Source organism: Carassius gibelio, chromosome A14 (assembly GCF_023724105.1).
Source record: "Carassius gibelio isolate Cgi1373 ecotype wild population from Czech Republic chromosome A14, carGib1.2-hapl.c, whole genome shotgun sequence".
Lineage (NCBI taxonomy): Eukaryota > Metazoa > Chordata > Actinopteri > Cypriniformes > Cyprinidae > Carassius > Carassius gibelio.
In genome coordinates this window covers 8,020,415-8,040,039 of record NC_068384.1, presented here as the reverse complement: position 1 = coordinate 8,040,039, position 19,625 = coordinate 8,020,415, and the positions used below count along the sequence as shown (strand labels likewise).

General features: G+C 41.8%; 1 protein-coding gene across 1 annotated transcript in view; it reads right to left on the bottom strand.

The window, feature by feature from the left end:
* spata5 (spermatogenesis associated 5) overlaps window positions 1-17,899 on the bottom strand; it is a 35,657-nt gene extending 17,758 nt beyond the window's left edge. The window contains exons 1-14 of the mRNA XM_052615000.1: window positions 17,673-17,899; window positions 16,853-16,977; window positions 16,609-16,766; window positions 15,849-15,907; window positions 15,260-15,766; window positions 14,653-14,782; window positions 14,288-14,344; window positions 14,079-14,202; window positions 8,761-9,016; window positions 5,896-6,050; window positions 5,539-5,748; window positions 3,921-3,974; window positions 3,157-3,236; window positions 2,215-2,335 (exon numbers count right to left, since the gene is read on the bottom strand). Coding sequence (XP_052470960.1) covers window positions 2,215-2,335; window positions 3,157-3,236; window positions 3,921-3,974; window positions 5,539-5,748; window positions 5,896-6,050; window positions 8,761-9,016; window positions 14,079-14,202; window positions 14,288-14,344; window positions 14,653-14,782; window positions 15,260-15,766; window positions 15,849-15,907; window positions 16,609-16,766; window positions 16,853-16,977; window positions 17,673-17,811 — 2,175 coding nt within the window. The 5' untranslated portion in view covers window positions 17,812-17,899. The remainder of the gene's footprint in view (window positions 1-2,214; window positions 2,336-3,156; window positions 3,237-3,920; window positions 3,975-5,538; window positions 5,749-5,895; window positions 6,051-8,760; window positions 9,017-14,078; window positions 14,203-14,287; window positions 14,345-14,652; window positions 14,783-15,259; window positions 15,767-15,848; window positions 15,908-16,608; window positions 16,767-16,852; window positions 16,978-17,672) is intronic.
* Window positions 17,900-19,625: the final 1,726 nt, after the last annotated feature.

Here is a 19,625-nt window from a genome sequence, read left to right as displayed (position 1 = left end):
CCATCCTCCTTCTGTAGATCCAGTTACCTGTTCACCACACTGAGCCGCGTCCCCCAGGACACACACACACACACACACACACACACACACACACACACACACACACACACACACAGCTATTTAAAGGCCTTGATAAACCTTCCAATAACTCGAACACTTCCTCCCTGCTGCGATCCACTCAGTTTTTCCTCTTTCTTCAAAGAAAAACCCTGTAAAACATCTGAAACACGCAGCACTGGCCAGAACAAACACACACATTTTCACATTCCTGTTGCGAGCTTTGAGTGCTTCCTGTTTTGTCCGGTTTTCCCGAGGATTGTGGGCCGATCCGAGCCGGAGCGCTGTAGGTCTCACATTCTGCGCTGCTTGTTTTTCTGAACGGTTTCCTCAAACCGCAAGCGGACAGACGGCTCAAACACGGCTCAGAGCGACTTTACTGCGTTTTTACATGCTTAAAACAAGAACAAATGTCTGCCAAAGGAGTCAGAAAAATAACCCCATTTTGTTAATCTCTGGTAAATTTCACAAATAATTGCAAATAAATGGCAACGAAAACACAGTGAATTAAATGTGAAATTTTTGAGGTAGAAAGACGTATTTCAATTAACTTTGTTTTATTGACGAGTACGAACATTTATTTTTTAAAGTGCATCTATCAGTCACTCATTGACGACTAATGCAAATGTTTTAATCTGAATACGAACGGATTGTTCAAAGGAAAAAGAGGTGAATTTATTTTTATAATTTTATTTTACAATAGCATTTTTCGATTCATTTGCACTATTTTTACTTTAAAAAATACTTTAATTGGATTTTACAAAGTTCTTTATTTTAAATGATATTTTTAAGTATTTGTTTTATTTTTATTTTATTTTACAATGAATCTGAAGATAAAAGCAAATATTTTATTGTTAGTAATCCAGCCGAACCTTCAGCAGAAACAAATGTGAACATAAAGCCGAAAATAATTGTATTATTCTTATTTTACAATTGTCTTAATAATTTGAATTATTTGTAATTTTGTAATTCTTTTTTTTTTTTTTTACATTTAATATATTTTATTTTACAATCTTTTTTTTTTTTTTATCAAAATTAAGTGAGTTTATGCTAACAATATGTAAGAATATCTGCCAGTGGAAAATGCCATTATTTTTCTGATTTTATTGGCAGATATTATGTTCTCGTTTGAAGCAAAAAGTCACTTATTTTTTATTAATTTCTCAGAAAACCAAATTTTGCTTCTCCATTCAATGTATCTTGATTTATGAATGTTTAGATATCTGCACTGAAAAACAAGACATGAACGCTGAAGATGAACATCAGGTTTTGCAATGATAGCTGAAATCTGAAAAGCTCTCAAGTTAAAGCAGTAAACCGGACTGATCTGATCTGATCAGGTCTAGCGCCTCCTTCTGTTCAGAAGAGGATCACAGCTCACCCTTCCATCTCTCTCTCTCTCTCAGTCTGTCTCTGTATCTCTCACTCATTGTTCACTCTTTTGCAAACAAACACACACATCTGTGAGGAAACACTGATTTTCATTCTGAATGTCTGCATTTTATTGAATTCATTATGAGTAAGACTTTTTAGAAAATTATTTGTAATTATTAATCACTTAATAATATTTTTTATAATTTAATAATTAGAATAATTTAAAATGATTACAATTTAATTATGATAATAAACTAAAGAAAAATAAAAATACTCAAAAATGCATTTATTTATTTATTTTTTCAGCTGAGGCTCCTCAAATGTCCTCAAAAGAAGGTTTATTTGGACTTAAGGGAGCGTTTTGACACCAAACTATAAACTGCAGCAAAATAAACACACACACACACACACAAACACACGCACACACACACGCACACACACACGCACACACACACGCACACACACACGCACACAGAGCAGCTGAGGAGAGTTCAGGAGTGTGTTTGTCCATTTGGTTGTGTGAGATTCAAATGAAGTTGTGTGTGTGTGTGTGTGTGTGTGTGTGTGTGTGTGTGTGTGTGTGTGTGTGGTGACATCAGCAGATCTGTGGGACGGCTGGATTCTGCAGGGGGTCTGAGACTGATGGAGGAGCTGTCAATCAGGATGAGTGACAGCTGCTGTGAGCCTCTGACCGCAGGAAGTAGAAGCTCTCAAACCCAGCAGGAGGAGACGTGTGTGTGTGTGTGTGCTGTGTGTGTGTGTGTGTGTGGGGATCAGCCGTACCTTGTCAATCATATCAGGTCGGTTGGTTGCAGCGAGAACCGTGACGTCCTTTAGTTGTTCGATTCCATCCATCTCCGTCAGCAGCTGAGCTAACACTCGATCAGCGACGCCGGAACCAGAACTGAACCACACAAACCCTCCATCAGCACCAAACACAAGACACACACACACACACACACACTGACCCTAGCAAGCACACAGAGTTCTGCTGCAGTGTTTCTAGTGTGCTTCGGATGGCTGCGGTGTGTGATTGATTACAGGTAAACACATTCATCAGTAAATCAACGTGTCACTCAGGATTCAATCCAGTAAATTAATTTCTGACTCAGCAGAACAAACCCGTGTGTGTGTGTGTGTGTGTGTGTGTGTGTGTGTGTGTGTGTGTGTGTGTGTGTGTGATTCCTGTCAGAAGCTTGAAACACTAGGCACTTTATTAATTAAACAAGCAAAGAGCCAAACAAATAAAACCATCTCTTACACCTCAGTGTTTCAGATTCACACACAGACATCAGCTGCAGCTGGAAACACACAACGAGTCTCATCATTTACTAACACACACACACATCACACTCATTGCCAAATATTTAAAACAACATCTGCCCAGCAACTACACACTGAATCCTGGTTTACTTCATGACTTCTGAAGTTCAGTGTGTGTTTCCCTGAACACTGACGTACAGAAGAATTCTTCATCTGCTTTCATTGAGACAAAGACATGCTTGTGTCTCTAAAGCACAGATGTCCCTCTGTGTGTGTGTGTGTGTGTGTGTGTGTGTGTGTGTGTGTGTGTGTGTGTAGAGCATCAACAGCTTCCTATATGTCAGAACGACACACATTCAACACTACTAAACTCATATGATCAGATAATAATGTGGCTGATGTGTGTTGTTTATGACAGTATGAACTGTGCTTTAGAAATGTCATAGATGATTTTTTGGTTACCTTCCTCGTGCCGCTGCTAAAGCGTCGATCTCGTCAAAGAAAACGATAGATGGAGCAACTGTCCTGGCCTTCCGGAAAACCTGCACACACACACACACACACACGAAACATTCAGAAACACAGAAAATGAGTGCACTTTCCCTAATAAAGTGTTATTTTACTTTTTTAAACAAATAAGAGTCATTTCTCACACAAAGCATCATATGACTTCAGAAAACAATAATGCATTTAACCTTTACTAAGATTTATGTATAAAGTTATATGCAATTTTACTTTAGGATTTAAAAAATTAAGATTTAAACTGCTTTAACACTCAAATACAACAATTATATAAAAGGTGATTTAAAACAATAATAAGCTTCATATTTCTGTAAAAAAATCTGTAAAAAACTGTAAAAAATGATGCTTTACAATTAAAATTAAACAACTTTTGAAAGAAGAGTTAATTAAATAAGTTAATTTAATTATAAAAATTATAAACTTCACATTTCTGATGTTAAATCCTACAAAATTTTAAAAGTAACCTGCAATTTTTGCATGTTTGAAATATGTGCAATTTCATTTTATTTATAGTTGAAGTGTTTTTCTGCAGAAACTGACATGAGCTGAACTTGTATTGGAGCTGGAAAACATCACCATTGTAAAGAAAAAGAGCAACAAGTATAATTCATAAAGAAAAAAAGGTAAGTCATACAGGTGTGAAATAACATGGTGATCAGTAACCGTGATTTGGGGACATTGATCAGGTGCATACAGACTCTCACCTCTCGAAGCGCTCGCTCTGATTCACCCACGTATTTACTCAGTAACTCTGGACCCTGTAGAGACACAATTAAAACACTCACCGTCAGCATCATCAATACCTCACCAATCAATTATCAATGCATTACAGACCTATAACATATTCACATAAACATGAAACTGAGCATCTAAGGTGCGTGTAATGTGTGTGACAGGACACACTCATCTGTGTTCGCATCCTCGAGTGGAGTAAGCATGTTTCGATAAGAATCGAGCGACACAGATCTGAGCGTGTGAGAATAAACGGCTTGTTAAACATCAGCAGCACTGAGAGATTAATGAGACGATAATCTGGACAGGAACTCAAGACAATTAACAACTAACTGGCACAAAGACTGAAGACCAGAGCTTGATAAATACTCTCTCTGAAGTCAAGTGCACTTCCTCTCGTCCTGCAATGCATTTCATCACCTCCTGACACACACACACACACACACACACACACACACACAAAGGCTCTGGGTTTTCTCTCGGAGGGTGTGTTTTCCGTAACTTGCTTTGGAGAGATTGATATCGGCGAGCGTCTCTCAGACTAAACATCCTCCTGCGAGGGAACTCACTCCCAAACACACCTGATCTGATCGAGATGAACTTCAGTTCACACATACAGAGCTTCAGTTACAGCTGATGTGTAGATTAACGAGTATACTACTCTCATTTTGATGTCAAGATAATTATAATGACCACAGACGAAGACAAACCCTAAATGAGAATTTAAAGAAATATAATTTACTTTATCAATCATTTTCCAATGAAGGATGTCCTATGAAAGCACATTTTTGCTATGGCATAAAAATGTAAAAAAAAAAAAAAGTAATTGCTATTGCAACACAATTCTGAGTTTATTTGACGCAACTAAGTTAATATCGCGCAGTTCTGAGTTTATATCGCGCAATTCTGAGCATATATCATGCAATTCTGAGTGTATATCACACAATTTTGAGTTTGCAACACAATTCTGAGTTTATATGATGCAACTAAGTTAATATACAGAAATTCTGAGTTTATATCGCACAATTCTGAGCATATATCATGCAATTCTGAGTTTATATCGCGCCAATTCTGAGTTAAAATAGCGCAATTCTGTTTAATTGCAAATAATAGCACATTTTTCATCATACAATTCTGACTTTAAAAAAAAACTACAATTATTCTCAGAATTATATAATAGTTTTAAATTGCCAGAATTTGACAGGTCAGAATTTAATTCTTATCAAAGTCAGAAAGCACAATGTTTATAGCGATTATTGGATGGCAGGTGCTACAAATAATGTTTAGTGAAGCTTTATTTCTTATCTGACAATCATCAGTGTGTAGCAGTAAATGACGAGATATCATATTGATCACAAGTGCAGTATGGTGTACCACAAGGCTCAGTACTAGGACCGTTGCTTTTCACACTTTACGTGTTACCCTTGGGAGATATCATCAAGAAACACGGTGTTAGCTTTCACTGTTATGCTGATGATACTCAGCTCTATATTTCTTCGTGGCCTGATGAAACATACCAATTTGCAAAACTAACGGAATGCATAGTTGATAAAAATAGTTGCAAAAGATTCTCACACAACTGATATGTACCTTGATGGACAGGAAGTTGAGCTGGCTCTCGTTGGCTAGCGCTTTAGCGATCATGGTTTTGGAGCATCCTGGCGGTCCGTACAGCAGGACGCCTTTAGGTGGCGTTATACCCAACCTTCTGAAGGCCTCGGGGTGCCGCAGGGGCCATTCGACCGCCTGCTTCAGAGCCAGCTTCACCTCCGCCATCCCACCGATGTCACTCCACCGAACCTACAAACACACACAGAGCTGTTTGATTCATTTGCATTACAGGATCTAAATCCAGAGCTGTGATTGGCCCATCAATCTGTCAATCTGAATATTGATAGGTCAATCTGATAAACACGGCATGTGAAAGTCTTCAGATGAACACTGTACCTTTGGTACATCGATGGCCACCTCTCTCATCGCGCTGGGTTTGACCTCTGTCATGGCCAGTCTCAGGTCAGAGGTCGTGACCTTTACACTGTTCATCACCTGGACATCAGAGAGAACAGGTTTGGGTCCTAAAACCCTCCTCAGCGCGTGAAGACCTGCAGAAACACACAACATCACAGTAAATTATTAACAATCCAAAAATGTGGAATAATTATGATTTACGGTTTTCAAAAGAAGTCTGTTATGTTCACCAAGACCACGTTTATATGATTACAAATATAGAAAAATACAGTAAAATTAATTAAATATATTATTATTATTATATTATTGTTACAATTTAAAATGTTTTCTATGCGAATGTATATTAAAATGTAATTTATTTCTGTGATGTGTGGCTGAATTTTACAGGAACATTATTTTCAAAATTGATAATAATCAGAAATGTTTCTTGAGTAGTAAATCATCATTTTTCATGATTTCTGAAGATCATGTGACACTGAAGACTGGAGGAATGATGCTGAAAATACAGCGGAGCATCACAGAAATAAATTACACTTTAATATACATTCACATAGAAAACAGTTATTTTAGATTGTAATAATATTTAACAATTTTTACTGTATTTTTGGTCAAATAAATGCAACTCAGGTGGCTTCTTTAAAAATCATTAAATAAATAAGATTTTTTCCACACTTTTGTCAGGTGGTGTATTTCTCGTTTCATCTATTTGGTCTCTAAAAGCAGAAACGCTTAACACGAGTAAATAACGACGGAATCGCTGCAACACACACACACACACACACCGGACGGATAATAAGACACAGCTGAAGCAGCTTCTTCTGCTGAATCCAGTGAGAGTCGTAAGTTTAATCTCTGTTTGAGTTGATTTATTTGAGAGCAAACATCCCGCAGGCTTTCTTCCGCTCCGATACGGAGTAAACATCCTCCGCGCTGATCGGATGTGAATCAAGCCTGACCTGCTGCTCTCTCTGGACCTCAGACGAACAGGACTCACAAACACCGGCCAAACACAGAAACCAAAGAGGAGCGTTAGAGACCAAGAGCCTCTGCTTCCAATTAAAAACAGATCACATGGAAACCAGCTTAAATCATCATGAACACTGGGTCAGAAAACAGACAATCAGAGATTATGGTTTGTAAAGTTGTAAATGTTTTTTTTGTCTTTCGCTTCAGGAGGCCTTTATTTACCCACAGGAGCCGTGTGGGACACTTTTCATGATGGATCGACAACGTTTTAATGGGCTTCAAAATTCTCAGTACCCATTATAAATCTTGGAAGAACCAGGATATTTTTTAATATAAATCTGATTGTATTCATCTGAAAGAAGAAAGCCATAGGATAGTGTAAATCATGAACTATCCCTTTAACTATTCCTTCGATTCATCATGAAGAAAAATTAAGTCCTGTACTACATATATTGTGACTAATATATAAGCATTACATTGCATATTTAAAAAGACTTCTGAATGCTTTCTTTGTGAATTGTGCTTTTGATGGTATTTAAGTTTGAAAGCAGGACACAGACAAAACATTAAATTATTAAAAGACGATTGAAGAAAGAAAGAAAACTGCAGAGAAACTGAGCAAAGCAGGGATGTTTCAGATCTTTCTCGTTTCTGTATTACAGGAACAATACCAGCGAACAAACTCCAGAGAGAAACAAGGACACACAGGCGTCACAAACGCTTCCGGGTTTATAAACAGGACGCTCGTATAAACCGTGGAGTTTGTGTCCGAAACTCGTCTGGCTGTAAAAGGAAAGAGCGAACAGGAGAAAGACTTTATAAGGAAGAAACCGTGATTGATGCACACTACAGCTGTTTATTCTCCTTTAGGATCGTTCAGTTGATTTAAACCAGCTGCTTCTTTTCTTCAGAGATAAAGCCAGACAAACACATCTCAGATATTCACACAATCTCAATATAAACATACTACAGTAAAAATCACCTTCCCTGCGTGACCGAAGCATCTGTGTTCATCCCAGATCAGGAGGAGTTTGTTTCTTCATCAGGTTTGGAGAAATGTAGCATTGCATCAGTGTCTCATCAATGGATGCTCTGCAGTGAATGGGTGCCGTCAGAATGAGAGTCCAAACAGCTGATAAAAACATCACAATTATCCACAGCACTCCAGTCCATCAGTGAACATCTGGAGAAGACAAAAGATGAAACAAATCCAGCATTAACATGTTTTTAACTCAAATACGTATAGTCTATAATCCATAAGGACACTTTTTGACACTATTGTATAGACACATATTGGTTTAGAGATGTTTAAACGCTGCTTGATCTGTGCAGATTTCTCTCCTGATTCAGACCAGAATTTTTTTTTTCACTGGATGAAGTGTTATTATGGATTATAGACTATTTATTTGAGTTAAAATCATCTTAATGCTGGATTTGTTTCAGGTTTTGTCTTCTCCAGATGTTCACTGATGGACTGGAGTGCTGTGGATTATTGTGATGTTTTTATCAGACTCTCATTCTGACGGCACCCATTCACTGCAGAGCATCCATTGATGACACACTGATGCAGTGCTACATTTAATAACACATGCATTTCTGAGTGTACTCTTCAGGATGAAACATACATACCATACATACTGGGCACACAGATGTCAAAGGTCAAGCGCAGGCCTGATATTAAATAGTCATTTACACACATATATATATATATATATATATATATATATATATATATATATATATATATATATATATATATATATATATCGGTTCAAAATATCGGTTATCGGTCTACTTAATCGGTATCACATCGGCCTTGACAAACACACATCGGTTGAGCCAAAATGTTAAACAGCTGTGTTTTATAAGAACACTCACCAGCTTCCTTGCAGACGGCGGCGAGGTCTGCTCCAACGTATCCGTGCGCCGCGTCGGCTAGTTCCCGGAGCTCAGCGGCGGAGACGTCACACGGCATGGAGCGCAGCAGCTTCTGCAGGATATCCATCCGCCCGTCCACGCCGGGAACGCCGATCTCCAGCTCCTTATCGAAGCGTCCAGGCCGCCGCAGCGCCGGATCCAGAGCATGAGGACGATTGGTGGCCCCCAGAACCAGCAGCTGCCCGCTGTGACCCTCCTGAGCACAGAAAACAAATCACAACAACAACACACTTTAAATATTCACCATAACCTGCGTTCAGGTGCATGACATGCATACAACGACACATTCAGTTTATAAGCGCATGCATGCGATATTTGTACTTTTCAATTAATGTAACTACTATTTGAGCTAAAAATAATAATTTGATTCAAAGAAAGAAATCATTTTCAGACCACAGGACTATTTAAATGAGCTGCAAAAAACAAAACAAAAAAAAAAACATGAAAAATAATGGCAAAACAAAACACTTTCCCACATATATATTAATTAGACATCTCTCTTGAATATATTTACTGTGATTGGTCAATTGTGTCATTCTGTGGTTAAATATCTATATTTATGATATCATAACTGTGTATTATAATGAAATAACTCAAGCTGTGTTTCCCTTTGAAATTTAAAAAGTTAATTAAAATGCTAAAAACACACAAAATAGATAAAACCAAGGGTTATTGTTGTTAACTATAATTTGACTTAACCTAACATTATTTTATTTTATTAAATAAAATTTTACTTAAGTTTAAAATGTAATTTAATTTCCCTTAATAAAGCTATGTTAAGCTGAGTTAATGTGATTATTTAAAGTATTTAAGATTACAGATCCCGACGATCAAAAGAAACAGACAGAGGTCAGATCCCGACGGTCACCAGAAACAGACGAAGGTCAGATCCCGACGCTCACCAGAAACAGATCGAGGTCAGATCCCGACGATCATTAGAAACAGACGGAGGTCAGATCCCGACGCTCACCAGAAACAGACGGAGGTCAGATCCCGACGCTCACCAGAAACAGACGGAGGTCAGATCCCGACGATCATTAGAAACAGACGGAGGTCAGATCCCGACGATCATTAGAAACAGACGGAGGTCAGATCCCGACGATCACTAGAAACAGACGGAGGTCAGATCCCGACGATCACCAGAAACAGACGGAGGTCAGATCCCGACGATCATTAGAAACAGACGGAGGTCAGATCCCGACGATCACCAGAAACAGACGGAGGTCAGATCCCGACGATCACTAGAAACAGACGGAGGTCAGATCCCGACGATCACCAGAAACAGACGGAGGTCAGATCCCGACGATCACCAGAAACAGACGGAGGTCAGATCCCGACGATCACCAGAAACAGACGGAGGTCAGATCCCGACGATCATTAGAAACAGACGGAGGTCAGATCCCGACGATCACTAGAAACAGACGGAGGTCAGATCCCGACGATCACTAGAAACAGACGGAGGTCAGATCCCGACGATCACTAGAAACAGACGGAGGTCAGATCCCGACGATCATTAGAAACAGACGGAGGTCAGATCCCGACGATCACCAGAAACAGACGGAGGTCAGATCCCGACGATCACCAGAAACAGACGGAGGTCAGATCCCGACGATCATTAGAAACAGATCGAGGTCAGATCCCGACGATCATTAGAAACAGACGGAGGTCAGATCCCGACGATCATTAGAAACAGACGGAGGTCAGATCCCGACGATCATTAGAAACAGACGGAGGTCAGATCCCGACGATCATTAGAAACAGACGGAGGTCAGATCCCGACGATCATTAGAAACAGACGGAGGTCAGATCCCGACGATCACCAGAAACAGACGGAGGTCAGATCCCGACGATCATTAGAAACAGACGGAGGTCAGATCCCGACGATCACCAGAAACAGACGGAGGTCAGATCCCGACGATCACCAGAAACAGACGGAGGTCAGATCCCGACGATCACCAGAAACAGACGGAGGTCAGATCCCGACGATCACCAGAAACAGACGGAGGTCAGATCCCGACGATCATTAGAAACAGATCGAGGTCAGATCCCGACGATCATTAGAAACAGACGGAGGTCAGATCCCGACGATCATTAGAAACAGACGGAGGTCAGATCCCGACGATCATTAGAAACAGACGGAGGTCAGATCCCGACGATCATTAGAAACAGACGGAGGTCAGATCCCGACGATCACCAGAAACAGACGGAGGTCAGATCCCGACGATCACCAGAAACAGACGGAGGTCAGATCCCGACGATCATTAGAAACAGACGGAGGTCAGATCCCGACGATCACTAGAAACAGACGGAGGTCAGATCCCGACGATCACTAGAAACAGACGGAGGTCAGATCCCGACGATCATTAGAAACAGACGGAGGTCAGATCCCGACGATCATTAGAAACAGACGGAGGTCAGATCCCGACGATCACTAGAAACAGACGGAGGTCAGATCCCGACGATCATTAGAAACAGACGGAGGTCAGATCCCGACGATCACTAGAAACAGACGGAGGTCAGATCCCGACGATCATTAGAAACAGACGGAGGTCAGATCCCGACGATCATTAGAAACAGATCGAGGTCAGATCCCGACGCTCACCAGAAACAGACGGAGGTCAGATCCCGACGCTCACTAGAAACAGACGGAGGTCAGATCCCGACGATCATTAGAAACAGACGGAGGTCAGATCCCGACGCTCACCAGTAACAGACGGAGGTCAGATCCCGACGATCATTAGAAACAGACGGAGGTCAGATCCCGACGATCACCAGAAACAGACGGAGGTCAGATCCCGACGCTCACTAGAAACAGACGGAGGTCAGATCCCGACGATCACTAGAAACAGACGGAGGTCAGATCCCGACGCTCACTAGAAACAGACGGAGGTCAGATCCCGACGATCACCAGAAACAGACGGAGGTCAGATCCCGACGATCACCAGAAACAGACGGAGGTCAGATCCCGACGATCATTAGAAACAGACGGAGGTCAGATCCCAACGCTCACCAGAAACAGACGGAGGTCAGATCCCGACGCTCACCAGAAACAGACGGAGGTCAGATCCCGACGCTCACCAGAAACAGACGGAGGTCAGATCCCGACGGTCACCAGAAACAGACAGAGGTCAGGTCCCGACGCTCACCAGAAACAGACGGAGGTCAGATCCCGACGCTCACCAGAAACAGACGGAGGTCAGATCCCGACGCTCACCAGAAACAGACGGAGATCAGATCCCGACGCTCACCAGAAACAGACCGAGGTCAGATCCCGACGCTCACCAGAAACAGACCGAGGTCAGATCCCGACGCTCACCAGAAACAGACCGAGGTCAGATCCCGACGCTCACCAGAAACAGACCGAGGTCAGATCCCGACGATCACCAGAAACAGACGGAGGTCAGATCCCGACGCTCACCAGAAACAGACCGAGGTCAGATCCCGACGCTCAACAGAAACAGACCGAGGTCAGATCCCGACGATCACCAGAAACAGACGGAGGTCAGATCCCGACGCTCACCAGAAACAGACCGAGGTCAGATCCCGACGATCATTAGAAACAGACGGAGGTCAGATCCCGACGATCATTAGAAACAGACGGAGGTCAGATCCCGACGATCACCAGAAACAGACGGAGGTCAGATCCCGACGATCACCAGAAACAGACGGAGGTCAGATCCCGACGATCATTAGAAACAGACGGAGGTCAGATCCCGACGATCACTAGAAACAGACGGAGGTCAGATCCCGACGATCATTAGAAACAGACGGAGGTCAGATCCCGACGATCACTAGAAACAGACGGAGGTCAGATCCCGACGATCATTAGAAACAGACGGAGGTCAGATCCCGACGATCACTAGAAACAGACGGAGGTCAGATCCCGACGATCATTAGAAACAGATCGAGGTCAGATCCCGACGCTCACTAGAAACAGACGGAGGTCAGATCCCGACGCTCACTAGAAACAGACGGAGGTCAGATCCCGACGATCACCAGAAACAGACGGAGGTCAGATCCCGACGATCATTAGAAACAGACGGAGGTCAGATCCCGACGCTCACCAGTAACAGACGGAGGTCAGATCCCGACGATCATTAGAAACAGACGGAGGTCAGATCCCGACGATCACCAGAAACAGACGGAGGTCAGATCCCGACGCTCACTAGAAACAGACGGAGGTCAGATCCCGACGATCACCAGAAACAGACGGAGGTCAGATCCCGACGATCACCAGAAACAGACGGAGGTCAGATCCCGACGATCATTAGAAACAGACGGAGGTCAGATCCCGACGCTCACCAGAAACAGACGGAGGTCAGATCCCGACGATCATTAGAAACAGACGGAGGTCAGATCCCGACGCTCACCAGAAACAGACGGAGGTCAGATCCCGACGCTCACCAGAAACAGACGGAGGTCAGATCCCGACGCTCACCAGAAACAGACGGAGGTCAGATCCCGACGCTCACCAGAAACAGACGGAGGTCAGGTCCCGACGCTCACCAGAAACAGACCGAGGTCAGATCCCGACGCTCACCAGAAACAGACCGAGGTCAGATCTCGACGCTCACCAGAAACAGACGGAGGTCAGATCCCGACGCTCACCAGAAACAGACGGAGATCAGATCCCGACGCTCACCAGAAACAGACGGAGGTCAGATCCCGACGCTCACCAGAAACAGACGGAGGTCAGATCCCGACGCTCACCAGAAACAGACCGAGGTCAGATCCCGACGCTCACCAGAAACAGACCGAGGTCAGATCCCGACGCTCACCAGAAACAGACCGAGGTCAGATCCCGACGCTCACCAGAAACAGACGGAGGTCAGATCCCGACGCTCACCAGAAACAGACGGAGGTCAGATCCCGACGCTCACCAGAAACAGACGGAGGTCAGATCCCGACGCTCACCAGAAACAGACCGAGGTCAGATCCCGACGCTCACCAGAAACAGACCGAGGTCAGATCCCGACGCTCACCAGAAACAGACCGAGGTCAGATCCCGACGATCACCAGAAACAGACCGAGGTCAGATCCCGACGCTCACCAGAAACAGACGGAGGTCAGATCCCGACGCTCACCAGAAACAGACGGAGGTCAGATCCCGACGCTCACCAGAAACAGACGGAGGTCAGATCCCGACGCTCACCAGAAACAGACGGAGGTCAGATCCCGACGCTCACCAGAAACAGACGGAGGTCAGATCACGACAATCACCAGAAACAGATCGAGGTCAGCAGCGGTCAGATACTCACGGATCCGATCCCGTCCATGAGCGTCAGCAGAGTGGCCACGAGACGCTTCTCCACTTCATTCTGAGCTCCTTCTCTCTTCGGACACAGAGCGTCAAGCTCATCGATGAAGATGATGGCAGGCTGCCTGTCTCACACACACACACAGAGAGATCACGGGTCAGTCATGAAGGTCTGACCGTGTCACACACCGTGAGCTGAAGTAGAGATACCTCTGTGAGGCCTGAGTGAAAATCTGCCTCAGTCTGCCTTCACTTTCTCCATAAAACCTGCAGAGACACAAACACATTACACACTTACAACAATCAATATTAAACAAATACTATTAGATATTAAATCTACTGTACTGTATGATGTATATAATAAAAAGTATTGTTCTTTGTTGGTATTGTTTTGATTATCAATTTCAGTTCAGTTGAATAAAAAAAATATATATATGTATGTATTTAGAGATAGTGATTTACTGTTCCTGAGTTTGGCTGCTGTTGATCTAGTTATCACTTTTCTTACAGATTTAGTCAAAGTGTGTATATACACTGAATAAATGTGACTCTTGTGTGTGGTGTCTCTCACACACTTGCTCATGATCTCAGGGCCGTTGATGACGCTCATGTGAGCTCCCACTTCATTGGCTATGGCTCGTCCAATCATGGTCTTCCCTGTGCCGGGCGGCCCGTACAGCAGCACTCCTCGAGGAGGCGGGATCCCTGTTCGACAGACACTCGTCACATGACCACATCACATTTTTGTGATTTATTCATGCACTTTTGGCATTTTATATTTATTTTTTTTGTTTAAATAGCTTATGTAATTTTAGTTTTAGTGGTATTTCAGTTAGTAACTTTAGTTAATTTTTCTAATAATTTTGTTATGTGCTTTTGTCATTTTTACATTATAATTTATAACTAGAATATTATAATTTAAAAACGGTTTATTAATTAAATTTTTGTTTAATTTACATTTTTCCATCTAACATTTATATTGTATTTTACCTTACCTTATCTTTTTTTTTTTTTTTTTTTTTAACAAAACTATTCTTTTTTTATTCCACACCTTCCTAACAGTAACAACACTGACTCTCTATCATTACGTACTAGGATTCAAAGACTGATGTTAGAAGTGAAGTTTAAATGGTTGAAGGTCAGAGGTCGGGCCGGCTGGATCTGACCTTTGACCTCACTCACCATAGTTTCTGAAGAGCTCCGGGTGTTTGAGCGGCAGCTCGATGGTCTCCCTGATGACCTGCAGCTGACCGCTGAGGCCGCCGATCATACTGTACGTGACCTTTGACCCCTCGCCCCCCTCCTCGGCCTCGTCCTGCTCGCCGGGGTCACACAGGCTCAGTGTGGTGGAGCTGCAGACGGTGTAGAAAGTGTCTGTGGATGAGCGTCCGGACCGATCGGTGAATGAAGCCTCGGACGGGCTGAGAGCCGGGTCACTGAGTTTACACGGCGTCGAGACTGGGGTCAGAGGTGAGGGGTCCTGTGACCCGTCAGGGGTCAGAGGTGAGGGGTCAGGTGTGCTCTCCTGGACTGACAGCTGCTCCAGCCGTGAGGAGAGATCGACAGCGACTCCGTCCATCCGTCTCAGAGTCTCTCCATCGACACCCGTCACCGAATCCACCTCCAGAACACACTGACGCCCGAAATACGAGACGCACACCGAGCCGCCCGGCAGCAGAACCCGAGCGTCTGCAGAGAGAACCACGTCTGTGAGCCGCTCAGAACAACACCATCATCATTCAGAGGATCGGAGAAATCAAGTGTGTGTTACCCAGCGTCCGCAGAAGATAACTCCTGAACTCTTCAGTGTTCAGCACTCGGTCTTCAGGCCTGGAACATTCACACATATACATCAATCATGTCAAATATTGATAAACATTATTACAGTATCTCAATGACACTGAAGTAACCCTGTGTTTATAACCAGTGGTCATTAACCAGAGTTTAATAGAAGACAAAAACAAGCTACAAAATGAGCTTAAATGGCTCAAATTATATTATGATAACCTTGATATACGAAGAGAACTTTAAAAGTGTGGTCGAAAAACTCTTGGAAAGTCATTGTAATTTATATAAAGAGCATTTTACTATTTATATAAAGCTCTAAAAAATGTCAAATCTAAAAAAGATGGTTAAGCTGCAGTTACAAAATGCTAGAAAACTCATTAGAAATAAACATGTGAACCCCGAAGAACATGCTATTTAATTAGTTCAAACTGTCTGTAAATACAGTTTTGAGAATTAGCAGCGTTGTCATTACAGAAGAAATCTTCTGGAGCTTGAGAACGAGAGGCTTTGGAGTCGAAGCGTTTCTTTCTAAAATCCACTGATCTCTGCTTTGAAACTTTCAAAGACTCTTGATCCGAGTGTTACTGTCCACATGTCTTCTGGGATGAGTTTAATTTCTGTTAATCAACGGCATGTGAGAAATGAACTATGATCTTATCTCCATCACTGCTCAGTTTGAGTGTGTGCTCCTGCTCTCCAGCAGATGGAGACGTTCCCTCGCTGATCTCGGTGTGTGTCTCTACCTGAGCGTCAGCCGCAGATGCTCGGCCGGCAGAAGTGCTCCGGTGATGGGCTCCACTGAGACACGAGACCCAGACGACACTCTCAGAGCCGACTGAGCACCGGACTGAAGACCCACACGTCTGCCCGGAAACTGAGACGCTGGCCACGCCACACACACCTACACACACACACACACAGAGAGAGAGTCAATACACTCATCACCTCCATTACCCGTGATAATCTCACACACACACACACACACACCTGCTGCTGTCCCGCGCTGCTGGAGATCAGGACGGGGCGTCCGATGCAGATGCTCAGAGTCTTCATGGTGTTCACACTCATCTGAGCCAAATATGAACGCCAGCGCTGAGGGGCTTTATCTTCAGCTGCAAACACACACACACAGAGACACACACACACACACACACAAGATACAGATACACAGACAGAGAGAGAGAGAGAGAGATACACACAGACATTTGAGGTTAGTAAGAAAACATATTTATTCATCAAGGCTTCATTAAATGAGTCAAAGGCATCAGTAAAAACATTTATAATGCGACAGAAGATTTCTATTTTATATAAACACTTCTTCTGAACTTTCTCCTCATCTGTGAATCCTGAAAAATTAATCAATATTCCCTCTATTATTAGTAGTATTATTATTTATCTCTCTATTGGGGCAATCATTTCGTCCAGCAGAGCAGAAACACCCCTGACCCCTGACCCCTGACCCCAGACCCCAGACCTACACACACACACACGCACACGCACACGCACACACACACGTGTGTAACTCTTAACTCTAGTGTGTCACTGATGTAAATAAATGATGCACAGATGCGACACGAGTCCTGAAAGTAGACAAAGAGAATCCAATCAAACAAATGAAACAAAAATAAACACTCTGTCATTTATTTATTCTGGAAGATCCTCTAATAGTAATGTCCCATGTGTGTTTTAGTGAATGACTCGAGTGCACCTTTAAGTTCATCAGAAGAGCCGCCTCCGATCCATTCTCTTGATCGTGTGTTACTCGTTTATCGCAGTAATGAATGAAGCGCGCTCCCGCTCCCGTTACCTCTGTCTATGAAGTCCGTGACCGTGAGTCCGCTGCTCGTGACGCTCGAATCCGGTTCATCACAGACTGACGCGGATCTGTCTCCTTCTCCTTCACTCTGTCTCTTTTTCCCTTTGCCTTTCCCTTTGCTTGATGACATGATGTGTTATTAGATGTGTGTTAAACACACACACACACACACCACATGTGAACGAAAACTTCCCGGTGTGAAAGTTCAGCTCCTCCCCGTCACATACCGTAAAACACACAATATACGGGGCTTTAAAAACCGTAGCGTCACACAAAACACATTTTATAGTCGCAAAATCCCTGATATATATATATATATATATATATATATATATATTTATTCAAGTATCATGGTATTGCAATCGGATGCCAGAATTGAACCATTGACAAAATATTAAAATAAATAAATAAATAAACAAACAAACAAATAAATATACGAATAAAATAAATAATTACACGTAGCCTAAATAAAGTAAAAAAATATATATATAATAGTAAAACTATTCATGAAAATAAATGACTAAATAAATTAAAACAAAATAAATATTTAAATGAAGTACATAAACGTGTAACTAAAAATAAAAAACAATGAGTAAATACAATAAAAATAGATTAAACTAAATTATATGGAAATAAATGAAATAGTAAACAAATGAGTAACTAAAAAATAAACAAATACAATTAGATTAAAAGTATTAAACAAATTGAAACAAACAAACAAGCAGATAAGTAAATAAATGAGTAAATAAACACAAATAAGTAAACAGATTAAAATAAATAAGCAAACAAATGAGTTAATAAAATAATTCAAATTAGATTCAAATGAATGAGTAAATAAATCAGTTAATAAAATGTAAATTAATAAATACAGTATTATAACAATACTGTAAGTAATAAAGGGAAAAGGTAATACTACAACTATATTTTCACATCTTTATAAATTTTATTATAATAATATTTTTTAATTAATATTTCACGTATAAATCGGGTTTTATTCAAGAAAGCATATATAAATCTTCTCAGTTTTAGTATGAGGTCCCTCTCATGAAGAGAATGTTAATTAATGTTTTGTTAATTTTAATGTTTTAATTAAGTCTCTTCTGCTCATCAGAGCTGCTTTTATTTGACCAAAAATACAGTAAAAATTAAAAATTAAAAACATCTGTTTTCTGAGTAAATCTGTGTTAAAGTGTAATGTATTTCTGTGATGCTCCGCTGTATTTTCAGCATCATTCCTCCAGTCTTCAGTGTCACATGATCTTCAGAAATCATGATAATATGATGATTTACTGCTCAAGAAACATTTCTGATAATTATTAATTAGTTGTGCTGCGCAACATTTTTGTGGAAACTGATGCATTTTATTTTTCAGGATTCACATATTAATAAAAAAAAATCAAACAGCATTTATTTGCAACAGAAATATTTGTTTTTTACATTATAAATGTCTTTCCTGTCACCTTTGATCAATTTAATGCGTCCTTGATTAATAAAAATAAAAAATGTAAAAATAAAAACTTTTGAATGTTTCATTAACTTTTTGACATCTCCCTCTTTGTACCGCCACACATCAAGCAGGAGTCGCTGGAGAGCTCAGAACGAGTTGTGTTCTGAATCAGCAGTTCTCTGTTTGACCAGCAGGCGGCGCCGCTGCTCCGGAACACCGGACAGACATGTTCGAACATGCCCGGAAACATGCCCTGGGCGACGGCATGAGCTCAGTCTGGCAGCCGCTGCGAGACGCGTGTTTGTGTTTGATTAAACCCGAGTGCAGTGAAGGTGAAATCCCACATCTGGAATATTCTAGCAGTGAATAACCCGACCACATTTCCTTTCTGTTCGACTTCCAAACCTGCATCCTCTGTGTGTTTTTATTTAGATCATAGCTGGGTTAATTGTTATGGGACTATTTCACAGTTTTAACGTTTTTTTGTAAAGTAGGCT